Source organism: Armigeres subalbatus, chromosome 1 (genome assembly GCF_024139115.2).
Source record: "Armigeres subalbatus isolate Guangzhou_Male chromosome 1, GZ_Asu_2, whole genome shotgun sequence".
NCBI lineage: Eukaryota > Metazoa > Arthropoda > Insecta > Diptera > Culicidae > Armigeres > Armigeres subalbatus.
The window spans coordinates 259,924,949-259,950,041 of NC_085139.1; the positions used below are offsets into that span (position 1 = coordinate 259,924,949).

At 40.9% G+C, this 25,093-nt stretch overlaps 1 protein-coding gene across 2 annotated transcripts in view; it reads right to left on the bottom strand.

The window, feature by feature from the left end:
• Window positions 1-314: 314 nt before the first annotated feature.
• Window positions 315-25,093, bottom strand: part of LOC134207052 (titin-like) — a 111,631-nt gene continuing 86,852 nt past the window's right edge. Inside the window, exons 2-9 of one of the 2 annotated variants that reach the window (XM_062682782.1) lie at window positions 21,823-21,959; window positions 21,552-21,725; window positions 9,937-10,091; window positions 9,722-9,869; window positions 9,470-9,649; window positions 9,253-9,399; window positions 2,873-3,018; window positions 315-1,463 (exon numbers count right to left, since the gene is read on the bottom strand). In XM_062682782.1, the coding sequence (XP_062538766.1) occupies window positions 1,373-1,463; window positions 2,873-3,018; window positions 9,253-9,399; window positions 9,470-9,649; window positions 9,722-9,869; window positions 9,937-10,091; window positions 21,552-21,725; window positions 21,823-21,959 (1,178 nt within the window). In that variant the 3' untranslated portion in view covers window positions 315-1,372. The remainder of the gene's footprint in view (window positions 1,464-2,872; window positions 3,019-9,252; window positions 9,400-9,469; window positions 9,650-9,721; window positions 9,870-9,936; window positions 10,092-21,551; window positions 21,726-21,822; window positions 21,960-25,093) is intronic. The other variant, XM_062682781.1, reaches the window with a different exon arrangement.

The window sequence follows — 25,093 nt, forward strand, 5'->3', positions numbered from 1 at the left end:
CAATCACCCTTTTTTGGAGGCTGATTAGCGCGACTGATAACCTACAAGCAATACGGGGTTTGATGTGTCTCGTCTCACTGATTGGGGGGAGGCTCTGAATAATTAATCCACAGAACACTGACCGGATCAGTTCGTATTTGTTCGGTCCTAATCGAAATAGCAGCGTGGTTTTGAAAATAGGCTTTGAATTTAGGAGTAAACTATTTTGAATCAATATGACAAAGGGTAACAAGTTTTTTAGAGAGAGATTGCCAGTAAGATCAATTGACTTTTTTTTAGGAAACTGTCATCAGTTTATAAAACAGAAAACTATATATTTTTAATAAATTTTTGTTTTATTCCTTCTTATTCTCCTCTCCAATATAGTAGGTACATACATTCGATAGCATCATTCAATAGATAAATGAAGTTTTCCAACTAGTTTTTGTTCCATTCTAGAGATTGCACCGCAATAATCTCACATTGTGACAACAACACGCACAAAATATATCAAGTTCATTGTTCGCCTTTTCCCAATATAAACAATCAACCTTAACCTACAAATAAGAGAGTCATTCGTTTGCTGTTTCAACTATCATTCTTGTGTTTTCCTTGTTTACAACGATAAAGGTACATTTACAGAGGGGGGGAATCCGTTCAACAAAAATCAAAAACGGTATTGTTTTTGACGAAAAACAAAAAAATTGTTGGATACTAGCGCGTTCAGTTTTGTTTCGGCCGTAGAACATGTCAAAAGAAAAAAAAAACAACAACAACAACACCATCTATTGTTATTGGAAACGTGTGTCACCCTCTTATCAGTAGTAGTATGGTCTACGGAATCCGTGGTAGACTTTACTTGCGGCTATCGCCGCTTGTCGAATCGGGTGGTACGTCATTTCGTGGGTCCTGTGGTGATCGTGTAGTAGTAGTGTTGTAATTTGTTGTGAATATAGAAATTGCAATTGTTAACATTAATATTTTTACCTTTTTTAGATGGACAGTTCACATACAGTTACAGACAATAACTTCAGTCATGCGTCAGTCACCTGAATGTTTCGATGGAGGAGTTTGCTCAACTGTTTATTATCGACAAATACAAACCGTATTCCCACTTTCTCGGAAATGCTGTTTATCAAATTATTAGGAATAAAATGTGGTGTCAAAAAAGTCAACGTTTTGCTGTCAGTTATTGTCATTTTGATCAAGTGCAAAAATAACAAAATTTCTAGAAAAGTTTTTAATTGTTTTTTTTTTATATATTTGTACAAATCATATTCATCAATAATAATAAATCTAAGGACTTTGAAAAATATAACAAATTCTGTGGCTAACTCTAAAACGACGATACAGAAAAAAAGCGTTCTTCTATTCTGTTTTCTTATCTTGTCTACTAGAATACATTGTACGTTACTTTAATATCACCACATTGAGGACAGAAATACAGTTTCTTCTCCTTCTTCGCTTTCTTTTTCCGCAATTTCCTGCATTGCGGCGTGTAGATTAGACGAATTTAATGTGTGTGTGTGTGGGTGTTGGTGTCAAAAATATTTCATACCGAGTTTAACGTTTTAAAAACACAATTTATCGCGTTTGTAATTGATTGTTAACAAGTGTAAACGGAGCATGGAAAAGATAAAGAATGAAGAAGAAAAGAAAAGTATTATTATCGTTTTGTTGTAAACCGTTCAAAAGGAAATCAAAATTATAAACAATACTAAAACAAACTCGCTTGTTTGTTGTTAGCCAAACATGAAAAGTGGGACAAATTAAAATGGAGGGAAACTGGGTACTAACGTGACAAACGGGCAACTGACAGCTGTGACTGGTTTAATTCTATTACTGACAGGCGGATTTTTGAGTACCAATTCATTGTATTTGAATTTGACATGAGCTAAAATAAAAATTCTTTTCCATAAGATCATGTGTTGCCGATCTCCAGAGAATTTTATCGAAAAAAATCCTGTGCCAATAAAAGAAACAAACCTACCAAATCCGTCAGTCACCCATTTTTTTTTCTACTGAAATCGGGTGGCGAAATGGTTGGTGGAGTAGGGTGCTGTACCAATTCGTCATAAGGCGATTCCTATTGGCCCTTTCCTTCGAATAATTCAAACGGGCAACTGTCTTACAACGAACTGGCACCATCGTGCTTACATGTGCATCGGACACACAAAACTAAAACAGGCTAGCAACCAGCGGCAGCGGTTTTGGATATAGCTCTATAAATGTACATTGTTCTAACTAATAATGAAGAAAAAATCGTCGAAAGGATCGTTCAAGCTCAATCGAAAAAAGAAAGAGTCTTTAGAGAGCGTTTTATAATACAAGTAGCGAAGCGGAAATAGTTGCAATTTCCTCTTCTGGTATTGTTTTTTTTTTCTTATTTTTTGGGATTTGCACTAGGGTTTCACCAACATTATCCGTTGGTCAGCCATTTTAAAACTAATTTCTTTCTTCTTTTTAATAACATTACAATCTAATTCGTATGGGTTTGGCGTGTGATGGACGCGTGTACTAACTTGCAGTTAGTGAACAAAACTTATGCATTTATATGTGACTGGCTTAAATTTGGGCCAAATCGGATTAACAACAAAATGGGGAGATGATCGGTGAGAGTGATGCGCAATTATACACTATAAACATGTAGATATCTGTCACAGGTTGCTTCAATTGTTACGATGTGTTTGTGAGTGTGGCTTTTGGATTTGGATTCTTTTTACACTGTCTTCTGTTTCGGTTCCGAATCGAATGTGAGCGTGAGCGCGAATCGGCTTCAAAGTGGTAGTATACTCATACATTATTAAATAAAATGGTAATAGTAGTAATCAGAGTAATAACGGTAACACAAATTGGTAAACCTAAACGGATTTCCAAATAGAACAATATTCACGTTAGAGTGTTGTTTGGGTTGGTATAGGTGAAGCCCTCAAACTGTGTCTGGTTCATCGAGGCCAGAATGTTACGATCGATCGGCGTCAGGCGCGCCCTCTCGCGTGTGAACTGCTTGTCGAAATACTGCGTGTCCAGAGGATGTCGCTGGAAGAGGCAAAAATTGTGAAATTTTTTGTGAGTTATTTTTCGACACGTGTTGATATGGAAGGCGCTGAACATGTGGAGATGATCGACCTCACGCAAAATCAACGGGGCCTGCAATAGGTACAATACGATCAGGGGCAGTAGAGATTTCATAACAAGTCGCTATAAAGGATCCTTGACTGTTTTTACACGCGCTGCTAAAGATTCCCAACAAATTGATTTCATAGCGGATACCGAACGATGTCCTAATCGAATCCCGAACGGGGTCCTAATTGGATTCCGTACGGGGTCTTAACCGTATCCCAATATGAGTCCTAACCAGATCCAGAATGAGGTCCTAATTGGATCTCGAATGGGGTCCTAATAGATCTCAAACTAGGTTCTAACCGGATCCCAACCGGATCCCGAAAACGATCCTAGTCAGATCCCAAACGGGATTCTAACTCGATCCCGAACGGTGTCCTAAACGTATCCTACTTGGATCCCGAGCGGGGTCCTACTCGGATCCCGAACGGGATCCAAATTGTATCCCGAACGGCGTCCTAACCGTATCCCGAACGGAGTTCTAAAGGATCTCAAACGAAATCCTAATGGATCTCAAATGGGATTCTAATCGGATCCAAAACGGAGTCTTAACCGGATCCCGGACGGGGTCTCGAACGGATACGGAACGGGGTCCTGAACGGATCCCGAACGCTGATCGGATCCCAAACGGGGTCCTATTCGGATCCCAAACGGGTCCTATCCGAATCCCGAACGGAGTCCTATTCGCATTCAGAATGGGATCCTAACCGGCTGGAATGGGATCGAATTCGGATCCCGAATGGGATCCTACCCGGATCCCGAATAGGATCCTACCCGGATCTCGAATGGGATCCTACCCGGATCCGGAATGGGATCCCACCCGGATCCGGAATGAGATGGGATCGAAACCGGATCCCGAATAGGATCGAATCCGGATCCCGAATGGGATCCTACCGGGATCCTAAATGGGATCGAATCCGGATCCGGAATGGGATCGAATCCGGATCCGGAATGGGATCGAATCCGCACCTCGAAAGAGATCGAATCCGGATCCCGAATGGGATCCAATCCGGATCATGAATGGGATCGAATCCGCATCCTGAATGGGATCGAATCCGCATCCTGAATGGGATCGAATCCGCACCTCGAAAGGGATCGAATCCGGATCCCGAATGGGATCCTATCCGGATCCCGAATGAGATCCTATCCGGATCCCGAATGGGATCTTATCCGGATCCCGAATGGGATCCTATCCGGATCCCGAATGGGATCCTATCCGGATCCCGAATGGGATCCTATCCGGATCCCGAATGGGATCCTATCCGGATCCCGAATGGGATCCTATCCGGATCCCGAATGGGGTCCTATCCGGATCCCGAATGGGATCCTATCCGGATCCCGAATGGGATCCTATCCGGATCCCGAATGGGATCCTATCCGGATCCCGAATGGGATCCTATCCGGATCCCGAATGGGATCCTATCCGGATCCCGAATGGGATCCTATCCGGATCCCGAAAGGGATCCTATCCGGATCCCGAATGGGATCCTATCCGGATCCCGAATGGGGTCCTATCCGGATCCCGAATGGGATCCTATCCGGATCCCGAATGGGATCGAATCCGGATCCGGAATGGGATCGAATCCGCACCTCGAAAGAGATCGAATCCGGATCCCGAATGGGATCCAATCCGGATCATGAATGGGATCGATTCCGGATTCTGAATGGGATCCAATCCGGATCCTGAATGGGATCGAATCCACATCTCGAATGGGATCGAATCCACATCTCGAATGGGATCGAATCCGGATCCCGAATGGGATCGAATCCGGATCCCGAATGGGATCCTATCCGGATCCCGAATGGGATCCTACCCGGATCCCGAATGGGATCCTATCCGGATCCCAAGTGGGATCCTATCCGGATCCCAAGTGGGATCCTATCCGGATCCCAAATGGGATCCTATCCGGATCCCGAATGGAATCCTATCCGGATCCCGAATGGGATCCTATCCGGATCCCGAATGGGATCCTATCCGGATCCCGAATGGGATCCTATCCGGATCCCGAATGGGATCCTATCCGGATCCCGAATGGGATCCTATCCGGATCCCGAATGGGATCCTATCCGGATCCCGAATGGGATCCTATCCGGATCCCGAATGGGATCCTATCCGGATCCCGAATGGGATCCTATCCGGATCCCGAATGGGATCCTATCCGGATCCCGAATGGGATCCTATCCGAATCCCGAATGGGATCCTATCCGATCCCGAATGGGTGCCTATCCGGAGCCCGAATCGGATCCTATCCGGATCCAGAATGGGATCCTATCCGATCCCGAATGGGATCCTATCCGGATCCCGAATGGGATCCTATCCGGATCCCGAATGGGATCCTATCCGGATCCCGAATGGGATCCTATCCGGATCCCGAATGGGATCCTATCCGAATCCCGAATGGGATCCTATCCGATCCCGAATGGGATCCTATCCAGATCCTGAATGGGATCCTATCCGATCCCGAATGGGATCCTATCCGATCCTGAATGGGATCCTATCCGATCCCGAATGGGATCCTATCCGAATCCCGAATGGGATTCTAACCGAATCCCGAATGGAATTCTAACCGAATCCCGAATGGGATCCTAACCGAATCCCGAATGGGATTCTAACCGAACCCGGAATGGGATCCCATCCGATCCTGAATGGGATCCCATCCGATCCCGAATGGGATCCTATCCGATCCTGAATGGGATCCTATCCGGATCCCGAATGGGATCCTATCCGATCCCGAATGGGATCCTATCCGATCCCGAATGGGATCCTATCCGGATCCCGAATGGGATCCTATCCGGATCCCGAGTGGGATCCTCCCCCATCTCGAATGGGATCAAATCCGGATCCTGAATGGGATCGTATCGGGATCCTAAATGGGATCTTATCGGAATCCCGAATGGGATCGAATCCGGATCTCGAATGGGATCGAATCCGGATCTCGAATGGGATCGAATCCGGATCCTGAATGTTTTCGAATCCGGATCCCGAATTGGATCCTATCCGATCCCGAATGGGATCCCATCCTATCCGATGATCCCATCCGATCGAATGGGATCCCATCCGGATCCCCGGAATGGGATCCTATCCGGATCCCGAATGGGATCCTATCCGATCCCGAATGGGATCCTATCCGGATCCCGAATGGGATCCTATCCGGATCTCGAATGGGATCCAATCCGGATCCCGAATGGGATCCTATCCGGATCCCGAATGGGATCCTATCCGGATCCCGAATGGGATCCTATCCGGATCCCGAATGGGATCCTATCCGGATCCCGAATGGGATCCTATCCGGATCCCGAATGGGATCCTATCCGGATCCCGAATGGGATCCTATCCGGATCCCGAGTGGGATCCTATCCGGATCCCGAGTGGGATCCTATCCGGATCCCGAGTGGGATCCTATCCGGATCCCGAGTGGGATCCTATCCGGATCCCGAGTGGGATCCTATCCGGATCCCGAGTGGGATCCCATCCGGATCCCGAGTGGGATCCTATCCGGATCCCGAGTGGGATCCTATCCGGATGCCGAGTGGGATCCTATCCTAGCTCTGGCAAGGATGGGTTGCAAAATTTGGCCAGGGTTTGTCTCCAGATCTTGGTAAGGATTTGTTTCCAAATCTTGGCAAGGATTTTTTCCAAATCTGGACAAGGATTTGTCCCAAATTTTGGCAACAATATGTTTCAAATCTTGGCAAGGGTTTGTTTCCAAATCTGGACAAAAGTCCCATTCTTTCCAAATCTTGGCAATTATCTTTTTTTCCAAATCTGGACAAGGATTTGTCCCAAATTTTGGCAAGAATTTGTTTCAAATCTTGGCAAGGATTTGTTTCCAAATCTTGACAAGGATTTGTCTCCAAATCTGTACAAGGATTTGTTTCCAAATCTGGACAAGGATTTGTTTCCAAATCTGGACAAGAATTTGGCTCCAAATCTTGGCAAAGTTTTGTACCAAATTTTTGCAATGATTTGTCCTGAATCCTGGCAAGAATTTGTCCCAAATCCTGGCAAGCATGTTTCCCATATCTTGTCAATAATTTGTTTCAAAACTTGGCACGAATTTATCCCAAAACTTGGCAAAAGTTTGTCCCGAATCTTGACAAAGATTTGTTCAAAATCTAAGCAAGGATTTGTCCCAAGTTATGGCAAGAATGTATCCCAAATCTTAGCAAAAATTTGTCTCAAATTTTGAAAAGAGTGTGTCCCAAAACTTGGCAATGATTTGTTCCAAATCCTGGCAAGAATTTGTCTGAAATTTTGGGAAGGTTTTGGCAAAGATTTATCCAAAGTTCTGGCAAGGATGTGTTGCAAAATTTGGCCAGGGTTTGTCTCCAGATCTTGGTAAGGATTTGTTTCCAAATCTTGGCAAGTATTTTTTTTCCAAATCTGGACAAGGATTTGTCCCAAATTTTGGCAAGAATTTGTTTCAAATCTTGGCAAGGATTTGTTTCCAAATCTTGACAAGGATTTGTGTCCAAATCTGTACCTACAAGAATTTGTTTCCAAATCTGGACAAAAATTTGGCTCCAAATCTTGGCAAAGTTTTGTACCAAATTTTTGCAATGATTTGTCCTGAATCCTGCCAAGAATGTTTCCCATATCTTGTCAATAATTTGTTTCAAAACTTGGCACGAATTTATCCCAAAACTTGGCAAAAGTTTGTCTCGAATCCTGACAAAGATTTGTTCAAAATCTAAGCAAGGATTTGTCCCAAGTTATGGCAAGGATGTGTCCCAAATCTTAGCAAAAATTTGTCTCAAATTTTGAAAAGAGTGTGTCCCAAAACTTGGCAATGATTTGTTCCAAATCCTGGCAAGAATTTGTCTGAAATTTTGGGAAGGTTTTGGCAAAGATTTATCCAAAGTTCTGGCAAGGATGTGTTGCAACATTTGGCCAGGGTATGTCTCCAGATCTTGGTAATGATTTTTTTACAAATCTTGGCAAGGATTTTTTTCCAAATCTGGACAAAAGTTTGCCTCCAAATCTGGACAAGGATTTGTTTTGAAACCTGGACAAGAATTTGGCTTTAAAAATTTGACAAAGTTTTGTTCCAAATTTTGGCAATGATTTGTTCTGAATCCTGGCAATAACCTGTCCCAAATCCTGGCAAGTATGTTTCCTATATCTTGTCAATAATTTGTTTCAAAACTTGGCACGAATTTATCCCATAATTTGGCAAAAGTTTGTCCTGAATCCTGGCAATGATTTGTTCAAAATCCAAGGAAGGATTTGTGCCACATCATGGCATGCATTTGTCCCAAATTTTGGCATAGATTTGTCCTAAATCATGGTAAGTATTTGTCCCAAATCCTGGAAAGGATTTGCCCCAAACTCTGGCAGAGATTTTTCCCAAATCTTGTTCCAAATACTGCCAAGAAATTGTTCTAAATACTGCCATGAACCCAAATCCTTCAAAGGCTTGGTCCCAAATCCTGCCAAAGATTTGACCCAAAAACCAAGCCACGGATTTAATATCTGGGTTTGTCCAAAATCCTGCCAAATCCTGTTCATTTTTCCCAAATCCTGCTAAGGGTTTTTCTTAAATACTTCCAAGGATTTGTCCCAAATTTTGCCAAGAATCTATCCCCAGTTTTGTCCGAAATCCGTCCGATGTGATCCAAATTCTGCCAAAAATGTGTACCAAATTATGGCAAGGATTTGTATCAAATCATGTCAAGGATGAATCCCATACCTGCCAAGGATTTGTCCAAAGTTCTGCCAAGTATTTGTTTTAAGTCCTGTCAAAGATGTGTCCCAAATCCTGTCAATAATTTGCTCTAAATTCTGCCAAGATTTGTTCTGTCAAGAATTTGTCTTAAATTCTGTCAATAGTTCATACCGAAACATTGCAAGGGTTTGTCTCAAATCATGCTGAAGGTTTGGTCAAAATTCTGATGAAGCTTTGTCTCAAACTCTGTATAGGATTTGTTTCAAATCTTTTCAAGGATTTGTTCCAAATCCTGTAAACGGTTTGTTCCAAAGATTTGTGTTATCCGTGTCGAGTATTTGCTCCAACTCTGTAGTGAATCCCCGAAGGCTTTTTAGCGGATCCCCAGCGGGTCCACAGCACAGTTTTCCTCATGACCACTTACGAATCTATCAAACGTCATTCGAAGTTTGTGAAATTTGACTATTGGACTGTCTGCTCTTACCACTTGCGGCTTGAACGGTGGCTCCATCCCTCGTCTCTCCAGCTTCTGCCAGTCAATGGTTTCGAAGAACGGGTGATACTTGATGTCGCCGTCTTCGTCCATCGTGTTGAAGCAACCTAACCGTATCGTGGCGTCCTTCTCCAGGAGCTAAGGCACAAAACAAAAAACTATTATTTGAAATCTGAACCTAGGAGTCGAACATCCATCAACCACTCACCGACTGCAGCAGCTTGAGGGCCTCCTTCGACAGGAAGTGTGGAAACCATGGAATCTCGTTGCAGATCGACCAGAACAGCTCGTCCTCGTCACAACCACTGAAGGGTGACTGGCCGACGAGCATCTCGTACACCAGCACACCGAACGACCACCAATCGACGGCTTGGTTGTATTTCTGACCCTGTTCGAAGTATATTAGAAAAGTAAAAGGATTAGTTGCGTTGCATGCTTCAATGCGGTGGACCCGTCGTACTTTGATGATTTCAGGCGCCATATAATCCGGTGTGCCGCAGAAACTGTCCGCCAACCGGTCCAGGTAGATCTCCAGCTTGCACATGCCAAAGTCCGCTATCCGCACATGACCGTCATAGTCCAGCAGTACGTTGTCCAGCTTAAGATCACTGCGGGAAGGACAAAAATTGAAATTTGAAGTCATGATGCACGAAAGGGACTGCAGACAGAACTTACCGATAGACAATGCCCTTTCGATGCAGAAACTTGAGTCCGGAAACGATTTCGGCAGCGTAGAATTTTGCCCGCGCTTCCTGGAACCGTCCGCTCTGCTGTATGTGGAACATCAAATCTCCCCCGTTCAGGTACTCCATGACAAAGAATAAATGGCTCTGTGAAGGTAAGGATCGAAAGACATAATTAGAGGCATGTGCAAATAGAATGGAGAATAATATTGAGCGGCAACAGTTTATTCGATAGCTTAACATAAAGAAGTTCAAATTTTCGATTTCGAATGATTTTCGCAGAGCAACCTAAAGGCATTTCAAGCGTTAATCTGTCTGTTTTTTTTTTATTTCGTCCTGCAGCTCAACACTCTCGAAATACAGTTTCCAACAAATGAACTTTATTATAATGCTCCAAGTTCTTCATGCACCTGTAGAGGTGGTTAGTTTCCTCACAACTCCTGCTTCTAAAATTAACTGAGTCGAACGTACCCAAGCCGCCACTTATCTCAGCACTTCTTCGTGGAGATCAAAGAAAGGTTCTAAATTTAGAGCTCTGTTGCCTCTCTCCCCGCATCTGTGCCAAATATGTAACAACAGATTCCACCAACAACGGGTATTACGCCAGACCAGACGTGCGGCTTGGATGCAGGAAGTAGTCATTCACACTCACTCCCAACCAGCCTAGCACTCTTCTTGGTAGTTTGTTTTGCGAACGCATATTCTCTCACAATGTGACACCACCCGGTATCAATGTTCGTTAGTCAGTGCCCAAACAATCGTAAGAAATATGCCACCTAATTCTGTATCGAAATGTATCGATTCGAACCAGCTGATCGGGCGGTGTGCTCGATGAACCATTTTAAGACACACGTCGATGAGCTACGATCATATGATCGGGGAGCCGTTTGCCGCCAGGATCTAAATTAAGAACCAGAGGTGCGACTTGACGGCGCATTCTGGATGCAATCGATCATGCGTCCGTTCATGTGAACGTACTTCTATCTTTAGATCGTCTGTGCCACACATTTAGATATGGGTGAGAAAAGGGAATGTATGCATCCAAATTTGCAGATCTATTTTTTTTCGCACACTGACCGAGTTCCATCAATCAAAGCGACGATCCGACGACACCGACGACGGAGTTGGTCGCTCATGAAAGCAGACATCGTAGTATGCCATGGATTCGTAAATCAACCGACCAGAGCACCGTTTCATGGCATAGTGAAGGAAAATGGCGTTGTTTTATAAACAAAATTTAAATAATCTAATCTAGACAATCGTGCGCTCTGTTGGGAACAGATGGGACACGGAATTAGTCGTCGACGTTGGCCGTGAACGGCCTTGTCCTTCTTTGAGGACGAACGCAGGGTACGATGACACTCCGTATTACAGAGCAGTTCGTAAAACAAGCGCGGCGTTGGTTTATTAGCAAACATAAATAGTCGAATGGTCGGGATGGTGTTTTTATGAGTGAGGATGAGGCCGACTACAGCGGAAATTAGTGGCTTGGATTGGGACCCGTGACCTTCACCGTTGAGTGATGTTATACCGCTGAGGGTAATAATCGCGGTCGTATGTTTGGTAGTAGTAAAACTGTCGACGCCGGCGCGTTGTTTAGATTGAAAATGTCTCGATTACATGAAGATTTGTCTACTTATCTGAAAGTACGTGGCTTTAGGTTGGATCAAGTAGTTCATCCACATCAATGGATACTTGTTTTTTCGTCATGTTTACAGCCCATTCTAATGTACTTTAATTTGTGAGGCAAACAACACACGTAGTCCTTGCCGCCTTCATTATATTATGGACATTGTCCCATTTCCTTCCAGCGTTTGCCTGATTCATGTTTTCACTTATTAATTAAGAATCGTACAGAATTTTTGCTTTGGCAGTTTACAACGTGCATTTTCGCCTACTATGCATGATAAGATTTGTCGGATCGACTAGTAAAGTATATAAATGAAAAGTATAAATAGCTTGCGTATAGACCACATCACCTCATTTATTAATCAGCTAACAAACGACATTTTTGTCGGAATATCAGTTTTTTATTTTGCTGGCACACGGCTGCGCGGATTTTTGCCGAACTGCAGAAATAAAAACTGAGAGTGTGAAGAGTACCTCGGGCCATAATAGTATCTGTTGACGCCACTTTCCCCTAATTTCAGAGAGAACCATTTATGCGTGAACTGCCTGCACTCGGGACACACAACCAGGGAGTGTCAACATCCCGAGAACTGTCGTCATTGTGGAGAACGACACCATTCGTTGCTGCACCTAGTATTTGGACCATCTGTACTACGCAAGTAATTGAAGAGTTTCCAAATCATTCCTTTCAACATTATTTTGAATTTGATTAGGCCATAATCATGACCTTTCATTCTGCCAAATTGAATTGTGGCAATTTTTTGTTATTATTTTCTTTGGAAATAAATTTGGAGTTTTCCTAAATCGCGACACGAACATTCATTGATGTACTACCACCAAGATCCCTGCTCACTTGCCACAAGGTTATCTACGTCCTAGACCGTATATCAAGAGCGTAGTATCCATATGCTGAAAGGTCCGATCATCACGTCATCAAGTAAGAAGCTACTAGTGCTACATTTGGATCGGATTCACCACATTGTTCATCCATTTTGAATCATCATGTCTTTATCGATTGCTCCAAACGTCTGGAGTTCCATTCGACCTCTTTTTACCAAAGTCGAGTATAAAGAGATGGTTATGTGTGCACCAGTGAAAGCATGCAAAATTCTTTCCGGGCACTCACGGGAAGAATTAGAGAAGGTTTGTCTGACAGCAATATGCAAATCACCAACGGTCAAGTGGCTCCCATTCCAAACCAGTTGTTGGATGGGTTGGATGTTTCCTTCCAGTCACTTGGGATCCATTATGAGTGTACTAGGAAAGACATGATTGATACAAACATCGCCTCAAACAAGACTTCGAAGAACCACTAGTTTAGGAGGCAGTCAGCTTCCATCGAGTATTCATTGCAGTGGCGAAATGTGAAGCAGGGAAGACACATCACTCAGAAAATAAAGAAGAATCAATGAAAAACCAGTGAACACTACCGTTATGTTAGAAATAAGTGCTTTAAAAACAAATAGTTGAAGTAAAAACAAACATAAAAGTTAAATTTGTTGGAATATACATATTCCAAGGGGGGCGGTCTATGTTGACGCCACTTTCCCCTAATTTGAGTTCCATTTATTATAAAGCCCTTTGAACTAGATATCTCTAGTGTACAAACAATAGGTCAAGAACAAGAAAGATAGAGTCATCGCAAAGACCTTGTATTATAATGCCTATGTAATATATAATAATCCTTTATAATCAGATCCATGCCAATTCCTACGAGTGAACCAGTATAAATAAGCTATCGAATGTAATAAAGAAAGAGTTGTATCGAATCGTTACCAGAGAACAGACATCTATCAGTGTTTTATTTGTCCAGTGTACAAGTCCAAAAGGAGATTACCCACAGAAGCCAAGGTGCCTTCCAGAACCAGCAATCGTTAGTTATTGGCGTCAACAGTATCCAATAAATTGTTCATTTCTGGAGGCTTTATTTTGTGAGCAGATAATCAAACTTTGTAATCGATGTCATCGTAGCCTAACGTTTAGTAACATCACGCGAATGAAGCCTAGTGTAATATGTCATACCCTGGGAGTCATGCCTATGCAGGTTCTAGAGCTCTCGATTTCAAGCAGCAAAACTGCTGTTACACATTGCACATAAATTTGAAAAGTTCTTGTTTGTAATACCACCAAAAACTCTCTGGATTTTCATTAAATTTTTCTTCGAAAGAATCTCCCACTCCCCAGGAATAACTGGGAAAACACTGGAATTTGGGAAAAAGCCGAATTCAAAAAAGCTTCTACAAGAATTCTCGGAAATCCTGAAGTAATTTTAGAAAATCCTCCAGGAATATCAACATCAACATGTAACTCTGAGTAAATTCTGAAGGCCCAGTGAGGGGTTCCTTCTGGAATTCTGGGGAATTTATTATTAATTCTGATGATCTGGGTGTGTTCCTTACGAAATTATAGGGAATTTGTTCTATTGAGACAGGAAGGACTTTCAGTAAAGATCTAAACAAGTTTTCAGTTGAATTTTTGGAAGGATTCCCATTGAAGGCGCTGGATGAATTTTTAGTGATGCTCCTCAAGTAGAATTCTGGAAGGAATTCCTGTGAGATATTGCTGAAATTACTCCAGCAGGAACTCATTGATGAATACCTGAAGGAATTCCAGGAGAAAGGTGTGAATTCCTGCAGAAATTCTAAAAGTAGTTCCAGGAGGATTTCCATGAGATTTTTTTTCAGGAATTCCAGTAAGAATATTTCGAGAAAGTTCAAAAATAATTCCTAAAGGAGTTCCTGGAGGAATTCTCAAAAAAAAAAAAAATGAAGACGCACACCTGGAAGGAAGCATTTCAGGATGAATTTCAATAGGAACTTTCGAAGCCATTCCAGAAAGAACCTAGATGGAAGTTCGTGGATGATCTCTTGAAGCAATTCTAGATAAAAATACTAGATCCAGGAATTTATGTAGGAAATCTAAGAATTATTAGATAAATTCTGAGAGAAACATACGAAGGTGATCCCGAATGACCTTCTGGAAGAACTCAAAAAGAAACGTCTAAAGGAGTTCCAGGAGGAACTTTAGAAAAAACTCCTGGAGGAACTACTGGAAGGCCTACAGAAAGAACTCATGAAGGAATTTTAAATGGAAAATTCAAGGAGGAACTCCAGTAAGAGTTCCTCCAGGCATTTCTTCTGCAGTGAGTTCAGGAATCTATCATTTTGAATTTCCTTCAGGAATTCATTCTGAATTCCTTCAGGAATTCATTCTGAACTCCACCAATAACCATTCTGAATTCCCCACGAATTCATTCCTGAATTCCACCACGAATTCATTCTGAATTCCATCACGAATTCATTCTAAATTCCACCACGAATCTCATTCTTGAACTCTACCCAGAATTCATTCTGAATTAATTTTGAATTCCACCAGGAATTCATCCTGAATTCAACCAGGAATTCATATTCTGAATTCCACCAGGAATTCATTTTGAATCCCACTCAGTGGAATTAATTCTTCTGAATTCCACCAGGAATTTATTCTGAATTCTACCAGAAATTCATTCCGAATTCATTCACGAATTCATTCCGAATTCCATCAGGAATTCATTCCAAATTCCGCCAGAAATTCATTCTGGATTCCACCAGGAATTTATTCTGAATTCTAAGAGGATTCATTATTAATTCCGCCAGAAATTCATTCCGAATTCCACCAGGAATTCATTCCAAATTCCGCAAGAAATTCTTTCTGGATTCCACCAGAAATTTATTCTGAATTCCACAGAAATTCATTCCGAGTTCCACCAGGAATTCATTCTAATTTCCCCAGGAGTTCATTCTGAACTCCACCAGGAATTCATCCTGACTCCACCAGGAATTCATTCTGACTTCCACCAGAATTCATCTCTTGAATTCCACCATTGTGGAATTCATCTCTGATTCCAATTCATGTGAATTCATTCCTGAATTCCACCAGAAATTCTTATTCTGAATCTCCACAGAAATTCATTCTGGAAGTTCCACTCAGGAATTCAATATTCCAAATTCCACCAGGGAGTTCTCATTCTGAGCTCCACCAGGAATTCATTCTTGAATTCCACCAGGAATTCATTCTTGAATTCCACTGGGAATTCATTCTGAATTCCACCAGGAATTCATTCTGAATTCCAAGCAGGAATTCATTCTGAATTCCACTAGGAATTCCATTCCGAATTCCGTACCAGGAATTCATTTCCTTGAATTCTGCCGTTAAGAATTCATTCTGAATTCCATTAGGGATGTCATTCCGAATTCCAACCAGAATTCATCTCTGGAATTCCACCAGGAATCTTTATTCATTCCGAAATCCACCAGAAATTCATTCTGTATTGCACCAAGAATTCATTCTGAATTCCATTAGGAATTCATTCAGAATTCCACCAGGGAAATCATTCCGAGTTCCACCAGGAATTCATTCTGAATTCCACCAGGAATTCATATTCTTGAATTTTCCTACTAAGAATTCATTATTCTGAATTCCACCAGGAATTCATCTCCGAATTCCACGCCCAGGAATTCATTCTGACCCAACAGGAATTCATTCTGAATTCCAAACAGGGAATTCATTCTGGAATTCCAACAGGAATTCATCTCTGAATTCCACCAGGAATTCATTTCAAATTCCACCTTGTGGAATTCATTCTGAATTCCACCCAGGAATTCATTCTGAATTCCACCCAGGAATTCATTCTGAATTCCACCCAGGAATTCATTCTGAATTCCACCCAGGAATTCATTCTGAATTCCACCCAGGAATTCATTCTGAATTCCACCCAGGAATTCATTCTGAATTCCACCCAGGAATTCATTCTGAATTCCACCACGAATTCATTCTGAATTCCACCCACGAATTCATATTCCGAATTTCTGCCAGGAATTGCATTCCGAATTCCACCAGGAATTCATTCCGAATTCTTACCAGGAACTCATTCCGAATTCCAACCAGGAATTAATTTCGAATCTCCAATCAGGAATTCATTCTGAATTCCACCAGGAATTCTATCTCCGAACCCACCAGGAATTCATTCCGAATTCCACCAGGAATTAATTCTGAATTCCACCAGGAATTTATTATTCCGAATTCCACCAGAATTCATATTCTGAATTCCACCACCAGGAATTCATTCCGAATTCCACCAGGAATTCATTCCGAGCTCCACCCTCAGGAATTCATTCCGAATGCCACCAGGAATTCAATCCTGAATTCCACCTCAGGAATTTCATTCCGAATTCCAACAGCAATTCATTCCGGACCCAATTCCAACCAGGAATTAATTCCGAATTCCACTAAGAATCTCATTCCGAATTCCACCATGAATTCATTCTGAAATTTCATCAGGAATTCATCTCTGAAATCCACCAGGAATTTATTCTGAAATCCACCAGGAATTCATCTCTTGAAATCCACCAGGAATTCATTCCTGAATTCCAACGATGAATTCATTCTGAATTCCAACCAGAATTCATTCCAAATCTCCACGAGGAATTTCATTCCAAATTCACACGAGGAATCTATCTCCAAATTCAACCAGGGAATTCATTCCGAATTCCACCAGGAATTCATCTCTGAATTCCACCAAGAATTAATTCCGAATTCAACCAGGAATTCATTCCAAAGTCCACCAGGAATTCATTGCGAATTTCGTCAGGAATTCATTGCGAATTTCGTCAGGAATTCCTTCCGAATTCCACCAGGAATTCATTCCGAATTCCATTAGGAATTCATTCCGAATTCCAATGGGTATTCATTCCGAATTCCAATAGGAATTCATTCCGAATTCCAATAGAAATTCATTCCGAATTCCAATAGGAATTCATTCCGAATTCTGGCAATAGGAATTCATCTCCGAATTCCTATTAGGAATTCATTCCGAATTCCATTAGGAATTCATTCCGAATTCCACCAAGAATTCATTCCACCAGGAATTCATTCCGAATTCCACCAGGAATTCATTCTGAAATTCCACCAGGAATTCATTCCTAATTCCACCAGGAAATTCATTCCGAATTCCACCAGGAATTCATTCCGGAATTCCAACACGAATTCATTCTAAATTCCACTCAGGAATTAATTCTGAATTCCACCAGGGAATTAATTCTGAATTCCACCAGGAATTCAATTCTGAATTCTACTTCGTTAATCTTCCTATTCCTCTAATTAATAACACTAAGAATTCATTCCTGAATTCCACTCAGGAATTCATTCTGAATTCCACATAAGGAATTTATTCCGAATTCCACCAATTGGTGAATTCATTCCTGAATTCCACCAGGAATTCAGTCTCCGAATTCCACCAGTGAATTCATCTCCGAGTTCCGCCAAGTGAATTTATTCTGAATTTCCACCACGAATTCTATTCCGAATTCCACCAGGAATTCATTCTGAATTCTACGAGAAATTGATTCTAAATTCCGCCAGAAATTCATATTATGAATTCCAATTCAGGAATTAGAGACATTTCCTGAATTCCACCAGGAATTCATTTCGAATTCACTTACCCACCCGAGAGTAGCAACAATTCAGACTGATTTTGGCTTGCAATAACTCATATATGACCACAGATTTGATCTTTACATAAGTGACAGCAACTCCTTTATGATAAGTAAAAGTAAAGCTGTTTGGGCAGGAATTCATTCCAAATTCCACCAGGAATTCATTCCAAATTCCACCAGGAATTCAATTCCAACAGGAATTCATTCCGAATTCCACCAGGAATTCATTCCGAATTCCACCATGAATTAATTCCGAATTCCACTAAGAATTCATTCCTGAATTCCACCATATGAATTCATTCCAGAATTCCAATTAGAATTCATTCCGAATTCCATTAGGAATTCAATTCCGGAATTCCAATTCAGGAATTCATTCCGAATTCCACCAGGAATTCATTTCGAATGCCAGACTAGGCAAATTCATTCCAAATTCCGTCAGGAATTCATTCCGAATTCTATTAGGAAGTCATTCTGACTCCACCAGGAATTCATTCTGAATTCCACCAGGAATTCATTCCGAGTTCCACCAGGAATTCATTCCAAATTCCACCAGGAATTCATTCCGAATTCCATTAGGAAGTCATTCCGAATTCCATTAGAAGTCATTCCGAATTCCACCAGGAATTCATTTCGAATCTTCCACCAGAAATTCATATCCGAATTCCACCAGGAATTCATTCTGAATTCCACCAGAATTCATTCTGATTCCACCAGGAATTCATTCTGACTCCACCAGGAATTCATTCTCTGAATTCCACCAGGAATTCATTCTGAATTCCCACCAGGAATTCGTTCTGAATTCCACCAGAAATTTATTCCGAATTCCACTCAGGAATTCATTCTCTAATTCCACCATGGAATTCATTCCGAAATCTCCATTAGGTGAAGTCATTCCGAATTCCATCAGGAATTCACTTTGGAATTCCGACCAGGAATTCATTCTGAATTCCAATTAGAATTCATTCCGAATTCCTGACCTCAGGAATTCAATATTTCTGAACGCCATCAGAATTATCCTCGAATTCCGAATTTCCACCAGGAATTCATTCCTGAATTCCACCAGGAATTATTCTGAATTCCATCAGGAATTCATTCCGAATTCCACCAGGAATTCATTCCGAATTCCACCAGGAATTCATTCTGAATTCCACCAGGAATTCATTCCGAATTCCACCAGGAATTCATTCTGAATTCCACCAGGAATTCCTGAGAGAATTCAAAATAAATTCCTGGGAGAATGCAGATTTGGAGCAGTTCTATAGTCTTTCTGTATGCTTAGTATACAAGAAAGGCGAAAAAAATAGAATTCCGGAAATAAGTTAGAGGATTGCATTGGATATTCCTCATAATATTTCTTCGAAAATTCAAAGATTGGAATTAAAAGAAAATTTCTAAAATCATTCCGAAATTCTTTTACGAATTCTTTTCGGAATATGTTTCAAGAATTCTCGCTTAACTTTTCAAAAGGTCCTAAGTAACATTTTTTTCATGAATTTATTTGAGTACTGCAATCAACAGTATGTTGTTCTGTTGATTGCGCTATTCAAATTAATTCATGAAAAAAATGTTACTTAGGACCTTTTGAAAAGTTAAGCGAGAATTCTGCCAGTAGTTTCTCAAGAAATACCTTTGGAAACTCTAGGAAGAATTTTCTGGAGTTGCTTCGAAATTACCCTCAGGAATTTCTTCAGATTTCCATGAATTCTTCGGAAATTTTAAAACATTTTTTTCCGCTCATTCATCCTTGAATCCCTTTCAGGAATCCATTCTTTCAGGAATCCATCAGAAATTCCATTCAGAAATTTTTTTGAAAATTCCTTCAAGAAATCTTCAGAAACTTCTTACGAAATTCCTTCAATTTTTTTAAAATTTACTTTGAAAACTCCTCCAGAAGTTCCTTTAGGACTTCCTATTTCAATATTTTTTCGTAAGAAATCTCTCAACAAAATTTCCGGAATAATTCCTCCAGGAATTTTGAAAGGAATATTACATTGTTTACTAAAAGAATTTCTGGAGATGCCTTTTGGGAGGTTTTACGAAAGAATCCTTGGAGAAGTATTCAAATGTGCTCCTGGGGAAATTTTATAAATCATTCCTGGAGGAGTTCTCGAAAGAATATTTGGACGATTTTCTGCAGATATTTTAGAAGAAATTTTTGGAAGAATTTCAAAATGTATTTCAGGATTAGTTTCCTAATACATTTTTGAAGGAATTTACAAAGAACAACCTGAATAGGTTTTCGAAAAGAATTTCTTAACGAGTTTCTGAAGGAATTGTTGAATAAACTTCCTGAATAATTATCATGGGAATCCACGAAAAATATTTAAATGGAATTTTCAAGCAAATCCCAATTGGATTACCATATTTGCAGATTTCTCCTGCAAAAAATCCTTCAGGAATATCTGAAAGAATCCCTTCGGGAATTCTTCTAGAAAATTCATTTGAAAATTTGAACAGTAGGGCGATAAAACACTATTTTGAATCGGGAATTATGATCAAAAATGAAGGGGTTGCAGTCGATCCATCATCCATTTTTTCATGTATTCTTTTAGAAAGTTTTAAGAAATTCAGACATTCTTCCTGGAATTCTATTCATTCGGCTGCCGTAGTTGCACCGGAATCGCTTTCAGGAATTTCCGACCAAATTGTTTATGAAATTTCCTGAAGGAATTTCCAAAATGCTTGAATTTCTCTGTACATTTCTCAAAGAATTCTTCCGGAGTTTCCTGCAGGGATTCTTTCGGCAAAGTATCAGGAAACTACTTAGGAGACAGATCCAGAATTTATTTAGGAAATGCATATTCCCAGGATATTCCTTCAAAAATCCCTAAATAATACTTGCGGCTTATGAACTTCTTCGAAATATCATTAACGAATTATTTAATTCGCTGGAATTCCAACGGGATTTTCTTCGGCAACACCTACGGAAATATAAGGAAATCCTTATTATCCCTTAGGAGAATTCGTTCAAAAATTTCTTTTTGAAATTGGTCTAGAAATTCCTGCGGAAATTGGTTTAGGAATTCCCTCGAACTTTTTCAAGAAATGCCTTCAGCAATTACTTCAGGAATTTCTCAAAGAATTTCTTCCTGTAATTTCTTAAGAAATCCCTTTTGAATTTCTCTAGAACATCATCCAGGATGAAATGTCTTTTTCAATTAAAGACGATAAAATGCACTAAAGTTTCGAAATACTTGAACTACCTTACATTTTTTTCAATTGGTTAATGCCTTGACTGATTAACGTCTCCAACTATAGTTCTTACCAGCGCAAATCACAAATCCCCAATTTTGTCACTAATAAGAACCACAAAATATCTTAATCCTTCTCTGCTAACCACAATTGTTTCCACTAAGCCGATGAAACAAACAACAAGAGAGAAAGCTCAAAGGTGTTGTAATTATTCTTATGTAGTGTTCGAAATTCCATGACCGTGGAATGTAACCATGGTTCAACTGCCTTTTAGAAACTTTCCCAAACATAAGCACGGCAAAACTCTACTTACATCTGTTTGAAACGTGCAAAACAGGTGGCACAGGAAGGGATGCTTCGTGCCCAGTGCCAAAACCTTCCGCTCGATCAGCGTGCAGTCCACGTCGTCATCCTCCAGAACGACGTCCTTCTTCAGGCACTTCACCGCGTAATAGTACTCTGTGTTCCTTAGCTCAGCTAAAAATACCTGCGAGAAAACGTGGTATATAAAGTCAGATTAATCGGTTATTACTTTGAATTTAGATAGACTTTGACAAGTAGATACAAACGAACGTGTGACTTACCTTTCCAAAACTACCTTTTCCTAACACAGTCAAAAAATGGAAATCATCAACGTTGTATTTCCTAAAACGGGGTATCACCGTTGCCGGAGCTGTGAGTTTACCCGTCTTCTGAAATTGTGCATACGTGTAGGAGGTTTCTGTAAAGAACAAATTGTAGAAAATTGCACGTTAGTAATCACATCGACTTCTATACAATTCTTATTTGTTTATGGACAAATCGATTCCTACGCTACGCATCGAATTTCCTCCCTTTCTTGACAATCTTCTTATTTATCGTTTTACTCTCAACGATTCTAAACGACTGCAGTAACCGGCCAACCGGTAGGAGAAAGCTGCCGACAAGTTTGGCAATCGGCTCCAACATGGCCCCCATCGCTGTCAAAACGTTTTGCACAAATACCAACGGGGGCTGTAACATTCCGTTGAACACTACGGCGAGCAGTGGTTTCAGTAGATAATCGGCCGTGATTTGTAACACCCCAACAAGAGTTGCCCTCAGAATCCCGTACAGAAGAAAGCGGTACAACTGCAGCCAGAAACTGATCACGAATGTTGTCCCGATGTTGATGGTTCCAAAGATTTCCGCCCAGAACTTGGTTGCGTGGTGTAGCGTCGATTGGGCGAGCGCTTCCGTCACCAAATGTGGGGGGCAGTCCGTGGTCCGGTAGAATTCCGGACTACCATGGTCGAAGTAGTAGATCTCCATGTTTTCGAATTCTTCTTCGTTTGTGTTAGGGTCGGAGCAGTTCGATTCATTCGGGAGACATGGTTTCCGGTTGAAGTTGAAGAAGACTCGTTTGAAGGTTTTTCGAGGTTTCGATATCGGGGCCGACGGAAGTTGTTGCTTTCCGTTTGTCCCATGTTGCGATCGGGTATAAATATTGCGCCGCGGGGCCGATGACGAATAGCGTTTGGGACGAAGTGGTTGCCTGTCGATTAGCTGAAATTCGATTCGCGAGGGGGATTTACTATTGAAGAGATGGGATGGAAGCCGAAGTTCGTAGTAGGGAAGAACCGTTGGCGTCGACTCGGAAGTCGTAGAGCGGTACTCGGTAGTGGTGTTGTTGGTGATGTTATGATCGATGCTGCTGTCGATGTTTGGTTCCGCCATGACGGCATAAGTTTTGACAGTTTAGAATCTTCATGATCGGTTACTTCGATTTATTATTAAGGTAGCCTCACACCACGGGAAAATTTTCCGCCGAATTTGCTCCCTTATAAATGGGGCCTCCTTAGCCGTGCGGTAAGACGCGCGGCTACTAAGCAAGACCATGCTGAGGGTGGCTGGGTTCGATTCACGGTGCCGGTTTAGGCAATTTTCGGATTGGAAATTGAATCGATTTCCCTGGGCATAAAAGTATCATCGTGTTAGCCTCATGATATACGAATGCAAAAATGGTAACTTTGCTTAGAAACCTCGCAGTTAATAACTGTGGAAGTGCTTAATGAATATTAAGCTGCGAGGCGGCTCTGTCCCAGTGTGGGGATGTAATGCCAATAAGAAGAAGAAGAAATGGACCGGGATTTTGATTTTCGGTGCCCGAATCGCATAAAACATGCCATATGTAAAAATATGTACATGGGGGGAAAAACCGCGGACCAAATTCCCGAGGTGTGAGGCTACCTTTATGATAACTTCTTCAATAGGGAACTCCTTCGAATGAATTTCTCTTTCGTTCTTCATAAGAAGAAAACAACAAGGCCATTAACTGTAAATTTTGCCAGTTAGTGGCCTTGTTGTTTTCAAATTACTATGCACTGAGATAGAGGTGACCACGTTAATAATAATTATTATTAACATTTATTGGGAGCGCAATCGAAACGACTTTAAGGTATTCACTTATATTTACCATGTTCGTAATAGCCTTCACAAAACTAGACATAAAAATAAGTAGGTTAGGCAAAAAGTGTCAAAAGAATAGGAAGGAATGTAGGAAAAACCGAAATTTTCCACATTTTGATGAAACATTTAACGCCCTAGTGGAACTAACCTACAATGTACTACGCGTCTCCACGCACTGTCCATACTAGAATGCTGATTCGCCGACGCGTGGTGTGTTGTTCCCTAAAAGCTGCCGGCTAAAAGGCGTTTTGCCTCATGAGTTTTCCGGCAACGAAATATCATCACTTTTTTTAAATGTGAATATTATCAATATGATTTAGATTTTTTCTAATTTGAATATGGCATCAGTTAGCTATATTGTTTAACTGTTGCATGAGGTAGAAACACCTATGAAAATCGTTATAGCTAAGGCATAAAAGCAGTCTATGCTTATAGCGATGAACTCTGATTCGAACAAGAAAAATCACTTTAATAAGGATTGAAAAAAATCAGTCTATGCTTAGCTAGGGCACATTGTCCCTCCTTCCCCTACATGATTCCTTTTTCCTTTCTAAGGACCCCTTGATCTTTCTGTACTTTGGTATCTTAGTATCGAAATCTCCACTATCCACAAACAAAAACAAACGAAAATTCTGGGGCAATTTGCTGTACGTATTCATGAACGAGTTTTGTTATGATGCATGCAATCATAGAGTTTGGGGAGACCTGAACCTTTTTTATGATATCTTATGAATGAATTTTTTTTTTCAAAACAAACCTTTGTCAAATTTGTCAAGATACAATAAATAAGAAGCTAAAAAAATATTTTTTAGAATTTTTCACTAAATTTTTAATAGGTGACTAATGAAGGACCAAGTGTCCCCATATATAGTGAACTAGGGTAGATTTACCAATCGTGGTTATAGCACCAGTTGTCGCACTAGTGTATTATACACCAAGTGGCACATCATATCACCACAAAACATGCTCTGGTCAGTGACACGATAACACCTTGATTCTCTTCCAAAACAAACAAAACATAATTGTAAAAATTTATTTTGCTTAATTTTTTTCGTCCTTTGCACCATCTGTCGCACTAGTGGTCCCAACCAAAATTAAGCATATAGTGCCACAACATGCGTTCCTATAATAGATTTGTCTAGAGGATCAAAAGTAAAATATGCTTGTTCGCGCGACAAGTAAAATCGCGCCTCATCTGATTAGTGCTTCATTTCTAAGCTATAGAATCCACAAATCTTCGTGAGTATTGCAAATTATATTCTCTATGAAATTTGAAATCAATTGAACAATTGAAATAAAATGAAATATATACATGTGTGAATTCGATTCTTGGAACAAACGGCACGCGTTTTCTTCCTTTTCGCCAAAAAGAATTCTCCGAGATTTCCAACACGTTTTTCGGGCTCTGGACAAACAAAGTTAGAAAAA